Source organism: Pimephales promelas, chromosome 4, assembly GCF_988280905.1.
Source record: "Pimephales promelas chromosome 4, fPimPro1.hap1.1, whole genome shotgun sequence".
Taxonomy (NCBI): Eukaryota; Metazoa; Chordata; class Actinopteri; order Cypriniformes; family Leuciscidae; genus Pimephales; species Pimephales promelas.
In genome coordinates this window covers 38,629,839-38,650,056 of record NC_142772.1, presented here as the reverse complement: position 1 = coordinate 38,650,056, position 20,218 = coordinate 38,629,839, and the positions used below count along the sequence as shown (strand labels likewise).

Genomic DNA, 20,218 nt, shown 5'->3' with positions numbered 1-20,218 from the left:
ACCCTACCCGCTTGACCAATATGGCAAATCTCTTTATTAACAATTCAATTCTCTCCAGATACATAACAGCTATAAGCATCTGAGTGGATATGTGACTTGTTTGTTCAACTTCTCAGTCAAAATAAGTTTGACCGCTACTGCCAAAATCACCTTGCTGGAAATCTAGAAAAGCTGGCATACATGCGCTCATATGTATTCACGCGCACACAGCTTTCATTTTCATCAATATCTTTGGGGTTTGTGTGCGTGTAAGACAATCAGTTCAGGAAGACAGCTTCATTTCCTCCCTCAAAGCAGACATGTCTATCCTTCATCATTTATTTACTCTCTCATTTCTCTCTTTCAGAAGAGTAGGTCAACCCTCAATCTTCATCTTCATCATCATCATCATCATATCTCTCTCCATCTGTCGTTCACAGACAAACACTCATGCATATTCTCTTTCGCTTGAAGACATGATTATAATGTATGTGCAAATGAATAACTAAAGAAATTAGCTTTGTGAAACACTAAATGCCTTAATGACGATGTAAGAATGCCGAAAGTTGCTGTTTAGGCGTAGGGTTAAAAGACAGAAAACATCATTACCTTAGTGTCAAACAATAGAATTCAATGGAAAGTCCTCAGGCGCAAGAAAAGCAAATGTGTGTATGTTTATATTTCACCTGGTCTCTAGTGGTATGTTGCTGTTCAGTGCCCAGGTATTGTGCGTCTGCCCGTTGTCATCCTGTCCGGCTTTATTCCCAGATTCCAGCGGTTGGCATCGGGCTGGCAGCGTGCTCCTCTGCACCACCTCTGGAAGGGGAGCCGGGGCTGGACGGGCACAGGTGCACGCGTGGGGCGGCGGAGGAGGTGGTGGCAGAGGTCGAAATGTGAACTGAGCCACGGGGCTGGAAGGGAGATCTTGAAAGTGAAAGATAAGAAATAGAGAGAAAGAGCAAAAGAGAGAGAGAGAAGTAATTATAATATTTAATGATAGTCTTCCAAATTGTCCATTTCCTGAGAGAGAAATGGATTCTTTTAAAAATCCCCCACCCACGTTTCTTGTACAGCCTCTATTTGGTAACATTTCACTTATAGCATGTATGTATAATGAATTAAAAGGCCATTATTTAGGCATTTTAATGTCCTAAAGTTTTAATCATTTGTATGGCCTTGTGTATGATATATATAATCATAATGCATTAAAATACAAATCCAATTTCTTGTGCATTATACTGCTTTACTGATGCATCATAGTTATGACATAATCTGTTAAAATCATATTAAAGTCCCTGTAAAGGCAATTCTACAAAAAAGTTCTAAGCACATTATAAATGCTACATTTGTATTGCTTAAACGCATTACAAAGACTGTGAACTGTGAAGTACTGAAATGTGGAGTTAGACTGTTAAACAGTTTTTCACCATTGCAATTGTTTGGGCGGGGCTAAAACAGGGCTCGATGACGCACTGGAGCCCATGAGCTCCTGGACGCAGCTCCTGGAGTCTGATCTCTCCCCTAACACACAATAACACTCCCCGAGCACATTCGCATTCACCGCTCAATCGCGAGTAACTGTCAGTACAATTAGTAACTACAGCTGAGCCTACAGTTTGCTACCTAGCTATGCCTTCGACACGGACATGCAGAGGCTACCTGGATGCGATCATCTACAAAACAGATCGGTATCTTCATTTAAATTCCCTAAAAACGATCACATCAAGAAGAGGTTTTTAGAGAGCCAACCTTGATGAAGTTCTGAGGATCACCGCCAACACCGCCTCTGTAGTGATCATTTTACACTGGATAGTTTTATAAACTTTCCTCAGAGACAACTGTGATTCAATGATAATCCGCTGTAACTGGTGAACAGGGCCGAAACGACTATCTCCCGCCTCAGTGTTCATCCTTCCGTCGCGAAAGCAGTTTCACCTAATATCACCGTCGACAGCTTTCCCGCTAGTGGGCGTGGTTTCAGCACAGCCAGCGAACACGCCCACAGCGTTTGAGAACAGAGATAACTGCTCATTTTTTCAAGATTTTGATAGCTTATTTTATGTACTTGCCGGCTTTTTTTATCATTCAAATTTGGCTGAGTGGCTAATAACACAATTTTCTGTGGTGTGACAAACTCAGAACACATACTTAATTTTGACTTTACAGGGACTTTAAATTCATTGTTCAATTTATTCCATAAAATTGTCACATCCAGGAAGTTATATAATTTGGACCCTTTCTAAAAAATAACAGGAAAAAGAAATAAATCATCATTTCATTTTGTACATTTTTACACACATATTAGCGAGTTGAGCACATTAGCTGAGCTCAAGCACTGAATCCTGTAACTAAATATGATTAAAATAACTCAAGCAAATACTTTTATTCAAGGCAAACATAAGCTCATCAATAACTTTCTCAACTGAATCATAACTTAATGTAGCCTAAATCTGCAACTTTGTTACTTGAAACCCTATTACTCATCATGGCCTTTTTTCTATTATTTTATTACAAAGTTTTATTACATTCATTTTAGGTTTATTTCTAGAAAGAAAAAAAACAAATCACATAAATCAAAAAAAACAAAACTGCTTTGGAAACAAAACTGAAAAAAGAAATATTGTAAAACAAACAAAAAGTACATAAACTTTTTTTAAGCTTCGGATACTTTGTAGCAACTCAAGAATTTGAATGTAGAACTTGTTACAGGCAACTGTGGCAAGAGGTATTTGTTAAAAGTGGCAAGACTACATTATAGCACTATAGAAGTGGTTACAATTAAGGCATAAAATATATATAATTAATTATAACTTACCTTCCTAAAAAAATATCAATAGAATGAATTGTACACAAAGGCTTCAAGCGAAGTGTTACTAAACCTATTTTCTCATTCAGGCTTGTTCAGTGGTCTCTTTGTCTTTGTAAAACAACACATCCTACTTTAAGATACGTAGGCTTAAAGCTTCTACTTGAATTACAGCTATAGCTAAAAGGTCTTTAAAAGCATCACAATAATCATCCACAAGTGTCTGCATTAGTCTTCTCTGAGACTCTATGTGATGTTGCAGCACCTGCACACATCAGTTTCTCTTTTCTCTTTTCATTTAAAATGAAGCTTAGGGTCTTACACCTACTGCAAAACTCACCCTGCTGGAAAAAAGGATGATACACAAACGCACACACAAAGGCCCGATCCTTCCCTACTAATTCTATTAGGCTCTGATCGGGGTTATCTATCTGTTTTAGGTAGCTAGAGATTCTTTTTATTATTTTTGTCCTTCTATTTCTCTGTCCCTTCACTTCATGCCTTTCACTTAATCTCTTCTGAGAGCTAAAATTACTTCCTAATCTGAGAAGAACACTTTCTATTTGGAGATTTGACAAAGACGCACACACAAAAGCACACACATGTGCACACAAAGCTCTAAATTCCAATCTCCATGAATGGACCCAGACACAAAGAGAGCAGCCGAACAAATTCAATTAGGAAACCTCACTCTTTAAGCTCTGGGATTGCATTACATAAGAGCTATCTTACTCTCTCCATCACCTTAGAAACTAGATAAAATCCACTCAAATTAACACTCTTTAAAATCTGTTTTGCACTTTTAATGCAAAGCCACAATGGTAATAAAAGCCACAAGAAGCATAGTGGTTAATTTGATAACTTGGGACATTGCGCAAGAACTAAGTTTTATTTGCCAGCATCCTCATATTTTGTCTTTTTTAGGCATATGGAGGTCCCTGTGCGAAATTTCCCGGTCGACATTTGTTAAGACATCTGCTTTACAATGCTTATGATAAACATTACAATGCTCATGATAACTTTGATTACCTCTACAATAAGTAAATCCACTTCACCAGCTAATTACTCCTCAACAGCGATGCCATAGAGATATATAGTGCGACCGCAAAAACGAAAGTTCAAAGACAATTTTCTAAAGAAAATTGAAAATCGTCAATTTCACCAGAGCAAACGCCCAATTTCAACAAACGCCCACGTTTCTCTGGAGCATAAGGTCTATACGAGATGAAACGATCGAATCTTCCGTTCCGACCCCCATTGTGGTTTACGAATCCCCACGACACCCTACGACAAACGGATCGTGCCAAAATCAGCTAAAATCTCCTTTATTTTGGGAGTGTCCAATTGTTGTCAACATATGGGATAATGTAAACTTGGCTGTCCTCCTTTCTACAAACTGATTACATGTCTAATCATGTTTATGTCTTCTCAATGACGATTCTGACTCCTGTATAAGTTCAATGCAAAAAAGAATGTTGTTTGCTGGGTTTACACCAGCAAAAAAAGACAATAACACAGATTTGGTTTACTCCGCACATGTGTGCAAAAACATATTAGATTCATAGCCTCCACAAAATTGAATTGTGAATGTACAACAGCACGAATTAACAAGGCTAAACCTAGTACCATTGATGCATGGCAATGTTTTTCTTCCAAAATATTGGATTATATAAGGGAAAGGCTATATAAAGATTTATTTATTTTTATTTTGATAATATGTCTGTTTCTCCCCCTTCCCTGTCTGTTTGTTTGAGTGGATTTTATTTTTCTTCTAAAGACAAAGAGTTGATCACAAAAAAATAAAAAATAAATAAAAAAATAAGAATAGTGGTTGAAAATTAGGACACACACACACACCACATGTTTGTACTGGATATAGGTTCAACCTGAAACACCTCTCTCCTCTTGAAATCACTTCTCCAATATATAATGCACTTAGAAATACATTGTATTTCACTTAGCTGTGGACTTGAGAGTGAACAGCATTGATTTAGATTGGATTTTCTGATTAAATTAGACTGTCTCTGATCTATGAGAGTGTATGATGTTTTAGACAGTGTAAATGCACAATGGTTTGAATGGGAATAAACCTCTGAATATAATGTAATAAAACCACCATCCTTCATCGATCCAGTGGCGAATAAAAAACAGAGGCATTTACCTCTGATACACCAGCACCCATTCATCCATCTATCCATTTAAGCATATCTATCCATATATTCATTTATGCATCTATCTACCAATGGTCAATATTATTCAAATATATTATTTCACATGAACTAATTACAAAAAAAGAATGTTCATAGTTTTATATGTGAAATATGAATTTGGAGTATGGAAGTTGAATGGTTGAATGAAAAAAAAAATACAGTTTAAATTAGACAATATAAGTCCTCTTCATAATAGATATGAAATAAAAAAAAAATAATAATGTTCCTTTTAGACAGCAGCGCTTAGAGAGAAAAGCCAATGGAATGATAAATTGGTTACAAGACCGCAAAGTACAAGAATTGAGTGTGTGGTCTGAAACAGATTTTGATAAAGTCCACAGTACTTTGTATGAATATTAATGCACATACTGTGAACATTTGTAGTCCTGAGATTAAAACAGGAATCATATTTTACAAGCAGATCTAAACTAAATGGCATTATTTAGGACAAACCCTATGGCTAATTATTTATTGGTTATGCATTTCACACTATTGTTGGTAAAGATTTAGTAAACTCCCTCCCTCCCAAATAATTAACTTAAATTGTTTATTTTTATGCATGAATGCATACAGCTGTCTCTGTTATCATTGCATCCACAAAATTGCTTTATGTTAGTCAATCCGACATGCACTCCTGAAAGGAAAGAGATCTTAAAGCATATCCAATTTTTGGGAAAGTGTTTTTTTTAAATGGGTTGTGTGTTTTTCGTGATTTATAACCAACTGATATCACTAATTTTTTTTAAATGTATAAATAAGCAATAAGATAACAATATATAATGCATTTCTAATTACAATACAAAAATCATACATGTCTTATATTTAACTTTACAAGAATGAGAAATACTGAGACAAAAATCAGTCTTGCAGAGGTGCAGTACTGATGTGTGTGTGTGCGTGTGTGTTAGTGTTCTAGCTGTTTCTTCAAACCAATCTTTTGAGAAGCATTATCACGTACACAGCAACAGTAAAACTGCTGCACACACACACACACACACAGAGAGAGAGAGAGAGAGAATACACAGCATTCACATCCCACAAACACACATAAGCACTAACACATGAGATCAAACACACACACACGCTCATGAACGCGCACAGCAAAGGACCATTAACCTGGCTGGTCTCCATGGCAACAGAGCTTGGCCCTCATAATCCAGTGCAGAAACCTTTGACTGAAAGAGGCAAGCATGAAAACAAAATACGTGTGTGACACTGATTGCACTGAAGACGGCAGAATACATAGCTATCTAATTCATCATCGCTCTATAAGCGCTCTGTACCTTTCTCTTGAACTGTCTAATCCTTTCCTTCATGCTCCTATTATGCATTGCTCTCTCAGTACAGATACAAAAACCAACAGAGTATCAACTTATCAAAAAATAATGCTTGGTAATGTGTGTGCACACGCGAGAGATGGTGGAAACCTTAGAGCCATAAAACCGTTATTAAATATCCCTCTTACTACAAAATTACTTTAAGAAAATCAATCTGTTTCACTTATGGAAATTTACAGTTCCATCTCACCCACAGCCGTCTCCTCGGATACATGACACCCCCCACCACCACCACCTTCACATCCTCAAAACTTCATCTGTCAGAGAAGACACCCTATTATGACACATGGTCAATAGATCCAAGGAAAATTCTGACAAACATCCCTCGTTTCACTTTACACGCCACAAGACGGATTGTGCGCTTGAAATTACACCCCCATTTAAAACTCGAATCGATGGCCTACTGTATTCCCAAGACTCAGCCGAATATTTTTAAGTAATATGTTACATGACTTTCACATTCAAATTCAGAATATTTTAACTCCGCCACAATCCCCTTCTGAAAGCAGAGCTTTCATTTTTTTTTGTATACTATAAAAATACAAGGAAAATATCTCATCCTTGAAATGCAATATGCATACAATGACTTTCGGTGGGGTTAATCTTTTTAAATAAATTAAAAAAATAAATGTCAAATATTAAGGTTTGTGTCACACAATTCAAATTGCATTTTGGGGAACTTGCCAAATAGCTTTATCACTATTTTAGTGATATACTCGTATTAAAATCTGCAGTGAAGCGATAAATATTTGCAGAACTTGTCAATGTATTATCCCAGACTAATCATAATGGAAACAGTTCGAGCAGCCTATCACTACTCTTCTCAGCCGATTTGGTGTCGGTTAAAAATACTGACTCTAATAATAAATTATAATTGTTCTGGTTACTGAAGCTTGTGAAAACATCATGTTTTGAAAATTGCAATGTGATAAGCTATAAAAAAATTCTAGTAAAATATATATATACACTATATATATATATATATATATATATATATATATACACACACACACAGTATATATATATATATATATATATATATATATATATATATAGTTTTGATTTTTGATAAACGTTTGGGGGTTCAAGCCTTAAAAAAACAGTTCACCCTTGAATTGAAAAATTTGTCATCATTTACACAACCTTGTGCCATCAAATGAAGTGAATTTAGTAAAACCAGTACAGTTCTTTAAAAAAATCTCTTTTTGTGTTTAACAGAAAAAATAAATGTGGTTTTGGAATGACATGAGGGTAAGTAATAGCCTGGTTCAACCAGACTCTAGTACATTTCATTGGTACATAGAAGTAGTATTGAAGGAAAATGAAATTGAGCGGAAGTGCGTAGGCGGGCGCAGCCAGGCTAGGTAAGTAAGAGTTGACAAATGAAATTTTGGGGTGATATATCCCTTTCATTAACTTTTATTGTTATTGATTGTTATTGATTATTAATCGTTTTTGAAATTGCCCCAAAAAAGTGTAAATTAAAAAAAGAAGACAAGAAGATAAATTATTTATCATTCTGAGCACAAAGTGTCGTGACATGCAAAATTCAATTCACTCTTCCTCTCAGTAAGGCTCAACAGGGACCCATTTCAAGGGCGCACCGCTGGCTTTGACTGAGTTTTCATCTTTACTTACCCTTACCAGCTGGTCTTGTTCACACATCATAAAACACACAAACAAACACATGCCGCGCCCTCCAAATATAGCACTTTGAGGGGGATTTTTTTCATTTTTTTTTAATTAGGTGCAAATGTTTTTGTTTAATTATTTTCAGATTGATTGACACAGTCGATCTGCATGAGCCCCAAAATGTTCACACTTGTGGCTGTGGTATATTAACAACTTGAAGAAAACTGCTAAACAAAGAAACATCTGCCGTGAATCCACGCGCAGAGCCTCCGCAATGGGTTTCGGTGCCACATCTGCTGCAGCTGCTGTGACTCATGCGCTGATGCCTCCGCGATAGTCTTTGACTCATGCCGTGAAACCTTACGGATGTTCCCCCACTGCCGCCACGGTACCTCAGAGATAAGGTCTGCCTCAGTTTTATACGTGCTGATGTGTCGCCTACCCACCTGCCTATTGCATCATACTCTCTGCTCTTCTTTTAGAGCTTAAGTTTCATCTGCTTTCATGCTCCTCTGAGGTCTAACAACCGGCCCCTGAAACAGGAGGCCCCTGGAGGGCCCTTTGCTGTCCAAACTCTCCCACAATAAAACTTTACAACTGGACATCGCTACTGTTTTATTTACATCAGCCCTCTTTTATTCCCTCACCTCGTATCTGTTTGCCCCTGCATTCTTTTCTCCATTTCCTTTCTTTACGGTTGCAGTTGTTTGCCCTTGCCTTATCCAAAAAGCACGTGCGCTCCAATTATAGGCAGATCCCTCATTGAAAAACGATCCAGAGCGCAAGAGAGTAAATAAGCTAAAATAAATAAAAGGGGGGGATGAAAGAGGGACAATGTGTGTGTATGTGTCTGTCTATAAATTTCTGGCTAGATTCATTGCTCTGTTTTATAGCCCTCTATTCATTGAGCTTATCAGATACGACACAGTCTATTTACAACAGACTTTATCACATGCGCGCACACATGCGCAAACGGCCGTACAGTAAATCTCCTGCCAGTTATTTGCTTTCCTGCCATATGTAGAACTTTAAACATCTCCGGAAAAGAAATCTTGATGGTACAAGAGCTTGTTATACTCGCTGGCCCTATGTCTTCCTTCTCTGTCCCTTCCTTTCTCATCAAATTCAGCATTTTCTAACAGCATTTCTCTCATCTTTGTATATGCGTGCGTGTGTGTATACACCAGGCCGGCCTTCAGTCCACAAGCTAATCCATTAATTAGTTGCATGACTAACTCACCAACCTCGGGAGGCATCAATCAAACACAAACACACATGCACACGTGGAAAGACACAAACACCCAAAGGGATGAAAAATGAGAAGTGAAAAATGTATGTGGGAACACGCAGATCAATTTGCAAGCTATTTACACATCTGCTTGAAAGTGTGTGTGTGTGTGTGTGTGTGTTTGCGCATTGTCCCGCAGTCATATTAAGTATTCCAAACAAACCATTTCAACCTCCTCCACTTCCACCCCCCCCCCACCCCCGTGTTTCCCATAATGCTCCAGGGCAGGTGATACCATACACCCCCCCCCACCCCCCACTCCCTGCTGAAGGACAGAATGTTTGAGTGTGTGAGAGAGGACAGAAAAAGGGGAAGAATGGCTGAGGTGATTAATTTCTCTTCTCTTCTCATCACACCCTTTGAGAGACAAACAGATGCGAACATACATATAAAGGATACCCGCACTTGTTGCACGCGATTGCCCACCGATTCATAACACATGCATGGTTACCTCGGAGACCTACATCTCGTTACCGAGGTAACATTTTTCTGGGTTAATGTAGCTTATCCTAAATGTTGTTTATTTCATGGTGATTATAAAACAGCTGCTTGGTGGTAACTCGCAAACATGACCTCAAGGAAATCTCAATGCGACTGATTCTCCATAAGAGCACCGTTAGCGCCAGGAAATGAAGCCGACAGCCGTAAACGACTCTGAGCTGTCAGTTGTGCGACATACATATGCATCAGGTCTACTGCAGTGTCAAAACACCTTATCACAATGACATCCAACAGGATGACCCAGAGGAGTATTGGAGAGAAATATGTGCATGTGTGTGTGTGTGTGTGAGGTAACGGCAGGTAAAGTGACACACTTTGATGACAGGACATTTAATGAGGTGATAGGAAAATGACATGTTTTATAAAGACCCTGCTCTAACTGAGATAGTACGGGCGCTGACGCACACACACCTACACACTTGCATGCTTGAACCTCAGGAGAGAATAAGACAATCAAGATTTGTCAAATAACCTTTTTACTAAAATTGACAGAAGGTACAGTGTGAGTGAAAGAGTAGGTCTGGTTATTTCGTGTGATTTCCTTGTGACATTAATGCCCTTTAATGGTTTAAAAGGAATGCATCATGTTAAATGGCAAAAATGCACTTAAAAAACAGAAATAACATCAAATCACTTTGTAATAACTCAAGATAACACATCTGCATCTTCGGTGACTGACTTAATTGGTTCTGATGGAAACTGGTCCCTGCAAAGATTACTTTCTTTTGGGCGAGTTATAGACCATTTTGCAAGATGCCATCAACACTGGTCCAGAAGCACTCCCTGTTTCAGTTTTTTAACACTACATACTGTAAAAGCTGGGATAAAATACAACCAACAGACAATATAAAACTGAATCAAAAAGTTAAACAAATATCTTTATCAAATATCAGATGTTTTCTTTACATGTGAAATAAAGAAAACAGTTAGAAACTGAATCAGGAAGTGTTTCTGGACCAGTGTTGTTTACATCTTGCAAAATGGTCTATAAAAACAAAAAATAAAGCGAATAATATTGTGTGTTTAAGTCTGAGTGCGCCTTGCATATATTTAAAACATTACGATGCAACTAAGTTCATGAGCTCTGAGGATGAGTCACTTAAGCTTGTTGAGCCCCGGAAAAGATTCTAGTTTGTTGTTTAACAGGAAAGTATGTAGGTAGTATTTTTAGCTAATCCATCCGAACACCATCCTTCAAATCGGCTCTTTAAAACCCAAGCTACGCTGTTTCCTTTCATATTACCTGACAAAACTGTCAAAACACACACACGATGGCACAACTGTTGTGAAATTATGACATTTTTTCCTTCCTCATTAATCAACAGGCAAGAAAGACATAGGTAAAGAAACACACACACAGTCATGTCTGAGAGTGTTAAACCGTATTAATAGCTGTATAGTGCGAGCTAAATAATGCACTTGGCCTTTCATAGTCAGACTTAAATTATGATGTGAAGTGCAACCCCCTACCTGCCATGTTTCAGTTTTTACACACATGCGTGCACACACACACAGAGGCACACTTTATATTTAAAATTTGGCATTAAACATTTAAAAAATAATCCTAAATGATTGATAATAAATAATGATTTATTTTAATAATATTTATTCATATACTAATAACCTATACAAATAAACTGGTTTACTACTAATTGAATGGTGATTTTGATATTATTATTATTATAACAAAACATAATTAAAGTAATACAAAATTAATAAAATGTACGATGTGAAGTGCAACTGACAAAAAAAATGAATCAGTGAAATATGAAATTAAATGAAATATGAAATTTCTAATTGTTGAACTTTGTTTTTTTTTTTAGGAAATATTTTTTGCAGGCTGCACAGTCCATTCTGAGGATATACATTAACATGCAAAACAAAGGCAAACAATAAGTCCCATTATCAAATACAAAACGCACATATACGTATGCGCGCACACACACACACACAATATATATATATATATATATATATATATATATATATTAGGGCTGTGCAAAAGTTAATTACGATTAATCGCATCCAAAATAAAAGTCTCTGTTTACATAATATATTTGTGTGTGCTGTATATGATTATTTTGTATATATAAATACACACACATGCATGTATATATTTAAGAAAATATGTTATTCATATATAAAATATTTATATTTATATAATATAGATTATGTATTTATAAATATATACAGAATTTAACCGCAAATAATTCTTAAATATATACATGCATGCATAGGTATTTATATATTCAAAATAATTATATACAGCACACACAAATATATTATGTAAACACAGACTTTTATTTTGGATGCGATTAATCGCAATTAACTTTTGCACAGCCCTAATATATATATACATATGCACCAATTGTGCCGCACAAGCCCTTAAAAGTGAAACCAAAAAAACGTCTCAATCGCCCCCCCCAGGTGACCGGTCCTAGTATAGGTCATAAACCCCGGCTCGGCATGTTATTCAACGCGACGTGAGACCAACTAAACAATTAAATTACACTTCACATATCCTTTTTCCAAAGATAGTGTCTGTTATTTACTAGTTGCTATCATGTTGATGTAATTGTTTTTAAAATAAGTTTATAAAAAAAATTAAAATAGTTTGTTTTTAGTTAGTTCTTTGATGCTATAAAAACGGTGCTGTGACATCATGATTGACAGCTGTGATTGACAGCTGTGCAAAGTAGTCACTGAAGCACCAACAGACTTTTTTTTCATAATGTTGACTATGTTGTATTTACCTCATTTTAACGAGCTATTGCAATCAGCAGACACCATTGGAGAGGAGCAGACAGAGGCCACTTAAGAAAAGTTCGAGGCGTGTGCTTGCCATTGATTCAGTGAGAGAGAGATTTTACGGCTTTACTTCCTGCTAACGACTTCGCATGTCTGGTCCCGAAAACGCAAGTGTGCAGACTCGGGATATATCGAGACATTGGCAGCTTCAGTTCTCTCCGATGGAAAAGAGAGAAGGGGCGTCGTCCATCTTTTTTACAGTCTATGGTATGCACACATACACACACTTCTATATCTATTAAAAAATTTTGTTCGTCAAAAAATATTTTTTCATATATATTCATCTAAATAAATACTACCATTCACATACTTAAAAAAGTAAAAGAAAACAACAAAAAAAACTGACACACTGTGTGAGGTTGTTTCTCTCTGGCACAACGTACTTACCCCTGACATTCATTAATCAAACTATCAATCAATTAACACAATAGGATTAACAAGCCTTGGGAAGGGATTTAAACATGAATATATAATGACTCTCTTTTCCCTATTGCTGTATTTCTGTTGCATGCTGGGAGTGGGTGTGTTCAAGTCTGGCATGTGTGGGAGAGCTGTGTGCTGGGCTTTCTGAGTCCCCTTTCATGCTTTTTTTTCACGATTTTTTCTTATTTTTTCTGCCTTCTACACATCAGATGCTAAATATTCATATACAGTTTTTTTTTTACTGTTGAGTGGCATGCCGTGCCCTGTTATGTGCCTCAGAGGTTTTATGTGTGGCATCTGTCCTTGCGGGGGGGCACCTCTCCCTCCTAGTAACAAGTTCACGTTTGTGCTGCAGGCAAGTTCCACGGGAGGACGTGCCCTCAGCTGTCTGTTATCAGAACATGAATTTGGCATCAATTAAGGAAAAAAAAATCTATTTTTGAAATATGAATCACTGGTTAGCCCACACAATGTGCCTATCACAATATCCAACACAGCAACTTCTTATTGGGAAGCAAGCTGTAGTGAGAGCACTATAATTTTGGAAAGAAAAACTAGAGACTGTGAAAATGGAGAACCGTTGACGGTTTCTTTTTGGAGAATGACTCTATATTTAACGGGACTGCCAATGTAACGCACTAATGCATGTGATTAATTAAACTGTTGAAAGCTCTTAATTCTTTTTAATGTCATTAAAGCATTTATTCAATTTGATATTACAAATTTTATTATATAATTTCATTGTGATTTCTAAAGCCTGATCAGAATCAATCCTGCAGGGCTGATTGGAACTGATGGGAATGCGCACACAGAAAAAAGTCCCTAGCAGAGCAATCGTTTACCAGTAAAAGACAGATACCCTTTTGTGGTTAATTTATTTATTAATCAAATCCAGTGGGGATATTTAACAAAAATGTAGTAATTTTCACTAATCGTACCGTGGAATTTAATCATCATAAATGCTCAACAAGTGAATCACCACAATACGTAGTATAAGCCTAGTATTTCGTGTCGTTCTGCAATATCGGTATCTGTTGCCGTTGGTTGGGGCTTGTTTTCGGTGATTGAATTTGTTAGGTCTTGGAATGTTTGAGAAGACGTCCTGTAATCTGGGGACTGTTGGTACAGTGTCAATTAGCATTAGCTTTTTGACTGCGTTACTGAGGTGATTTTTTTTTTTAAAACACAGACTGTTCCATCATAAAGTAGCATAAATTTGTTAGAAAAAATATTTTACTACATGCAAAAATATATTATTTTTTATTATTATATTATTTATGTATTTTAATATTTTTTGAAAGTTGCCATCTATTTCAATGACAGGCCTAAAGTTTACTTCTGATGTGGCAGGTGTGTAGATGTTAGGATCATCTACCACATTAGCAGCTTGTTACACACTCAACCTTCAGAGCCTGGAAGTATTGGCATATCCCTACCATAGCAGTGTCTGACATAATTAAGCTTCCTCATATATGCACGCACACACACTGCCAATAATGACCTAAAGTCACGTCGAGTCATATTTATTTATAAGGCACTTTGGGTCAAAAGTTGAACTCTCACAAAACCTTGAAGCAAATTTAAATCAAGTGTGATTTAAAACCAAGGAAGTGTGATCATACTCACTGGTTCTTTTACTTGAGCTGGGAACGCTAGAATACCATTAGCAGAATCTCTGATATCTCCTGTTGCATCATTAAAAATGGCGAGAAAGACAGAAAGAGGAAAGAAGCAGCAGGGATGATGCTGATATTTAGAATAATGGCTCCATTAGGGGATGCTCTGTTACATGCCACATAACACCCTCCGGCCACATGTGCTAATGTTTCATGCTGATTATCCTCCAGACCACGGTGCAATGATATTAAAACACACTTCATGAGATAAGAAAAGCCTTTAGGAAAGTGTTGCTGGAGTTAGTTTGACACATACACACACACACACACACGAGTGGGTGTGCCTGCGTGTGTTCCAGAATGGACCACCTTGCCAAGCATCTGCTATGGAAGGAAGCCAGAGTAAAATCTGGGCCATGGTGCATCTCTCTCCCTCCCTCCTTCAAGTGTCAGCTGTACGGAGCAGACACCGAGCGTGTTTTCTGTGATCAAAACAATGGGGACACGTGTTCAGTCTCTCTCTCTTTCTGTGAAAGGAAAGATTTTCTCCATCAAATGTCCCTTCCAAGTTCGGTGACAGACGGAGCCAGAAAGGAAAGGCTAAAGGAGAGAAGAAAGATGTTCTGACTGATAAAGAGGGGGGAAAAAAAACTAGAATAGCTAAAGAGACGACTGCTGAATTTTAAAACTTGCCAGTGATATTTTTGTAAAAGGGATAATGCATCCAAAAATGAAATCTCTTTTGCATAACACAAAATATAACATTTAGAGCAGAATGTTCAAGCTGCTATTTTCCATACAATAATAGTGAATGGTCACCGTGTTAGTCAAGCAAATGAATAGCATGCCCTGAAATGAATTATGAACTGAAATCGAAAATTCAGGATGTACTTGGCCAAAAATAGAAAATAAATAATGAATTAATTAATTAATAGAGAATGAGACGGTAATGTCACAGCTGACATAAGTTACACGCTGCCGCCATCTTAGGTGGTAACTAGTTGTAAACAGTGCTTGGAAACAGTGCTTTGTTGAGTGACGTCATCTCTATATTTCGCTACGCCTGGATGATGCGAAGGATCATCCAGGAGAAGGATGGCTTGGGTGGCTGCTGTACGAAGAAAGGACATAACTTTCGAAAACATTTCTAAGTTCTCTTAGATTGTGTAGTTTTGTTGATGTTGTTGAGCTGTAGGCTTTCGAGGGGTGCACATATGGGTCAAAGACGAGACGTCAACATTTTGGTGTCCGCATCAAATTAAATGCACGCTGCTTTGCTGTTATTTAGTCTCCCGATAGAGCCCTTTTCCTTTTGTTTCCTCCTAATCTCCATATATCCCAAGAAACTGAGGTGTTTCGCTAAAATGTAAACAAATACTAAGCTGTGCACTCTCTCTTTTGCTATCTCTCTCGGTCAGACAGATACAGATAGCGTAACCACCTAATATGGCGGCACCTTCCCAGAATGCAATGCTGCGTGAAAAGATTGTGACGTAACTCCTTATTCTCTATTAATCATACTTGTTTAATACTTGTTTTATACTTCATTTGTGTTCCTTTGAAATAAACGTTTACGTTTGGAACAACATGAGGGCGAGTAAATAATGGCGTCTTTATAAAGTTAAGATTAGTCTTTATTTTTGTTTGTATCATTTTAAGAGTATATAAAAAAAAAGAAAACTACTGTGTAATGATAATGAAAGTATGGAAAGTTAGGAAATGAAAGTATGTTTGAAGAGAGATGAAGAGGGAAAGGGAATGAGGATAAGCTTCTGTCTTTCAAGAGTTTTGTGAGGGGAATTCGACACAGACCATTACACAGGAGAGATGCATTACGCTTTAAAAAACAAATGTATAAACTCTCAAGCACACACAGAAATGAACAGAGAAAAACATATAAAATCCAACCCCCACATGTTTGGACAGGCAGCAGAAGTGGGATGACACAGCCAAATCCGAGAAATAAGTATAGCATAGGAAGCTTCTCTTTAGAAACCCTGCAACCTGCAGAATTCACAACTTTAATGATGGTAAAACTTTTCTTCCTTTAAATCAAAGAGCTTCACAATTAATCCAAAAACATCACTGAGACTGCAATTATGGCTGCCATTAAGGGCCAATCCCAATTCTAACCCTTACCCCTTCCCTTTCCCCTAGCCCTACCCCTTCGCCTTCCCCTTGACCCTTGAAACAGAGTGGCAATGCGTAGGGGTGAAAATATTTCCCTAAGAAATGGGACACCACTACGCCTCCATTAAACGTCATTATAAGTCGTCGCTAGCGCCTACGTCACAGGAGATGCGCCGATGTTTATCACAACTTCCAAGATCCCGTCGACAGCTGCAGTTATCTCAGTCGCGTGGGTTACAGCTATTTTCTTGCATCTTGTGAAGTTCGCAGGAAACAACGGAGACGACGAAAATATGTTGCGGGACTATCGTTAGCAATTGTAGCGATTTTTTTTTTTTTTACAAACGTTTCTGTGAAGAAACTGACCGTAAATATGAACACAATATTGAATGTAACATAAAGCAAATCATTATTTGTCGTTATAATACTTATTAAAGCCACAAATACTTAAATTTATGGGTCTCCTTTGTCGCTTGGGCAGCCAGCCCTGGGTTAGCAGTGACACTTCTCATACCCCTTCGTTTGAAGTGTGCTCCCGAAAAATCTTCGTTTGAAGGGCTATCTGGCCCTTCACCCTAGCCCTCCCCCTCCAACCAAAAGAGAATTGGGACAGCCCTACCCCTTCACGTGGACGCGCAAAACGGAGGGGAAGGGGAAAGTGAAGGGGTAAGGGGTAGAATTGGGATTGGCCCTAAGACTTTCGTGAAGTGTAAATTGCAGAATTCCATTTAAAGGTTCTATAAGCGATGCTGGGCCAAAACATTTTTGTCACATACATCAAACGTCTCCTCACTGTCGGCTAGCTGCCTGTCCCCTAAACACACTGTAAAAAAACGCGGTCTCTGTAGACACCACAGGCTCCACAAACGGCAACAAAAACAATCATGTCTTACCCGGACCACGAAACCTAACAAACAGTGTTCCAGCCAATCACTGGCAAGAAGTATTTGAGGGTGGGTCTGGGGGGTTAGTGCGCGTGCACATGAAGGGTGTGTGTGTGTGTGTGAAGGAGAGCAGCGAAGCATTAGAGGGAAGTTTGAAAAATTACAGACACACGACCAAAGAGACGTCGTTCTGAGGAACAAATTAAAAAGAAGAAGGAGTCGGACAAAGAACGTGCGAAGTTCCGAATTTACATCGGTAGCAAAGCTTTTGAACGATGGCGAGAACTCCGGCGGCAGAAGGGCTTCCAGTCCGACATTCAGGTTGCTCTGTTTTTGCTGGACAGGTGGGTAACGTTAAATTGTTTTTTTCTTCTAAATTGACGCTTATGTTCGCCAAACCCACACAAGGATATAATTAGCTAGAACTATGCACGTTCACAATTATTTCAGGAAGGACGGAAGGGAGGGGGAGAAGATGAGATGCGGAGGAGGGAGGGTCTAGCTCCGATTTGTTTGAAAATATTCGAACGTCAACACCCAGGATCGCTTTGAGAACCTTAAGTCTACTCCTGTTGTGTCAAAATGTTTCATTTATGTGATTTTTGCAATTAAGCATTGCAACTAATTTTAGACATGTCTGTTGTGCTCTTGAAAGCAGCAGTGAATCAGAGGTGCTTAAATCACTCTAAAGCCTGTAACACACTGACATCAAAGAACTAGTGGCCATGAAAGCAGACAGTGTTGTTGCAACGCGACAAATACGTCTGGGCCAAAAGTTGTGCTTGGGCAGAGGTGGGCTGAGCCCACCCAATCAGAATTCAGGCAAAGATAGTGTTCATCTTCTTTACACGATTATTGCATTGATTAAAAGCAATCTGTCCACTGTGTGCTGAGAAGTGTGATGAAGGGATGCAGAATGCCTCAACAAATAAAACAAACAAACAAACAAACAAAAACACCAGACAATTGCAGTATTTTTCTTTTCTTTTTTTGACTAAAAGTAACAGCGCATTATACACTCAAGCCATAATGGGTAGAAATATTTGCATCCTATCAAGGTGCGAATTACTGGGAGTTGTATCTTCATGAATCTGTCTCTTCATATTTACTTGTAAAGTAAATGGCACTCCTCCCATCTCATTGGCTTTCCCACAATGAACTGCATTTCCCATAACCTGGACTCATTATGGTCTGATTAATTCCACCTGTGTGTGATTAACTTGTTTGTCTTTATAAGCTCTATGTTTTCACTCAATCATAGCCAAGTCTTGTTTGTGTTACACTGCAATTTTGAGGGCTTTATCCTGGTTTTCTTGGATGGTCAGTGAGCTCATACTGAAATACAGGACTCAAACAGTCAGTGTAAAGTGGATTTGTGTAAACCTACAGTGAGTGACAGCTTTAGTGATTATAATGGAAGAGAACTAGAACTTCCATTAGAACTTCCAGAACTAGAACTTCCTGCTGCTCCTTGTGTATAATTTATCTAAAATTTGATTAACTTACATAAAAAAAATCATGCTGCTACATCTAATGTGAGGTTGACTCTTCATCTTGTATATATATACAGTATATATATATATATATATATATATATATATATACGTATGTATGTATATAAGTATTTTAATGTAAACTCTATTAACTGGAATTGATAATTATTGTATATCAAGGTAAAAAATTAACAAACAATCCGCCTCTGCACACACACACACACACACACACACACACACAGATAGATAGATAGATAGATAGATAGATAGATAGATAGATAGATAGATAGATAGATAGATAGATAGATAGATAGATAGATAGATAGATAGATAGATAGATAGATAGATAGATAGATAGATAGATAGATAGATAGATAGATAGATAGATAGAGATATATAGGGCAGTATAAAGTAAGTGTTTTGGAGATGTTTCCCCAGTTCTTTTGGACTTAGTCTCAGTTTTTTTCTAATTTTTCATGTAATCCCAGATGGATTTGTTGATGGTGAGATCAGATCTCTGTGTGGAGCAATGGCTCTTGTCAGACTACATGTGCATACGTAAATCTCAATGGATTATTACAATTAATGGCAAAAGGAATGTTTGGAGATGTAGATTCATATTTCTTACAGACACACTACAATAAATATATATAAATAACTGGCCATTTTTTGGTGAAAATACTAACGTGCCAAAGACTTTTGCACAGACCTGTAAATATCTCAACGAGCAACTTTGCACATACGAATGGACAACTGCATGCACATAGATAAGGCACACAGTAAAGGAAAAGACAGAAGAGACGGAAAGAGAGGAGAAGGGTCTCAAGAGCTGATAACTTGCCTAACAATGAAACGAAGACTCCCACTCCCAGTTTTGCCTGCCAGCATCTATGGTGAATAATCTGTCTCTTTATCTTGATTCATATTCTTGATTCAGATGTATAACTCAGATTTACTCTAGTTGTTATTGTTTGTTAGATTAATATTATGTATATTTTTGCATTTGTTCATTTTCACACATTTACTACTGTTTTCATTTCCCTTAATAATGCCTTGTATATACAATAATGACTTTATTGTAACTATTGTAGCTTTGGCAAAACAAACAAAC

The 20,218-nt window shown here is 37.5% G+C and overlaps 1 protein-coding gene across 9 annotated transcripts in view; it reads right to left on the bottom strand.

Moving 5' to 3' along the window:
• tenm1 (teneurin transmembrane protein 1) overlaps positions 1 to 20,218 on the bottom strand; it is a 278,449-nt gene that overhangs the window by 92,457 nt on the left and 165,774 nt on the right. For all 9 annotated transcript variants that reach the window (XM_089130471.1, XM_089130477.1, XM_039659141.2 and 6 more), the window contains one exon: positions 666 to 903. In XM_089130471.1, coding sequence (XP_088986597.1) covers positions 666 to 903 — 238 coding nt within the window. The remainder of the gene's footprint in view (positions 1 to 665; positions 904 to 20,218) is intronic.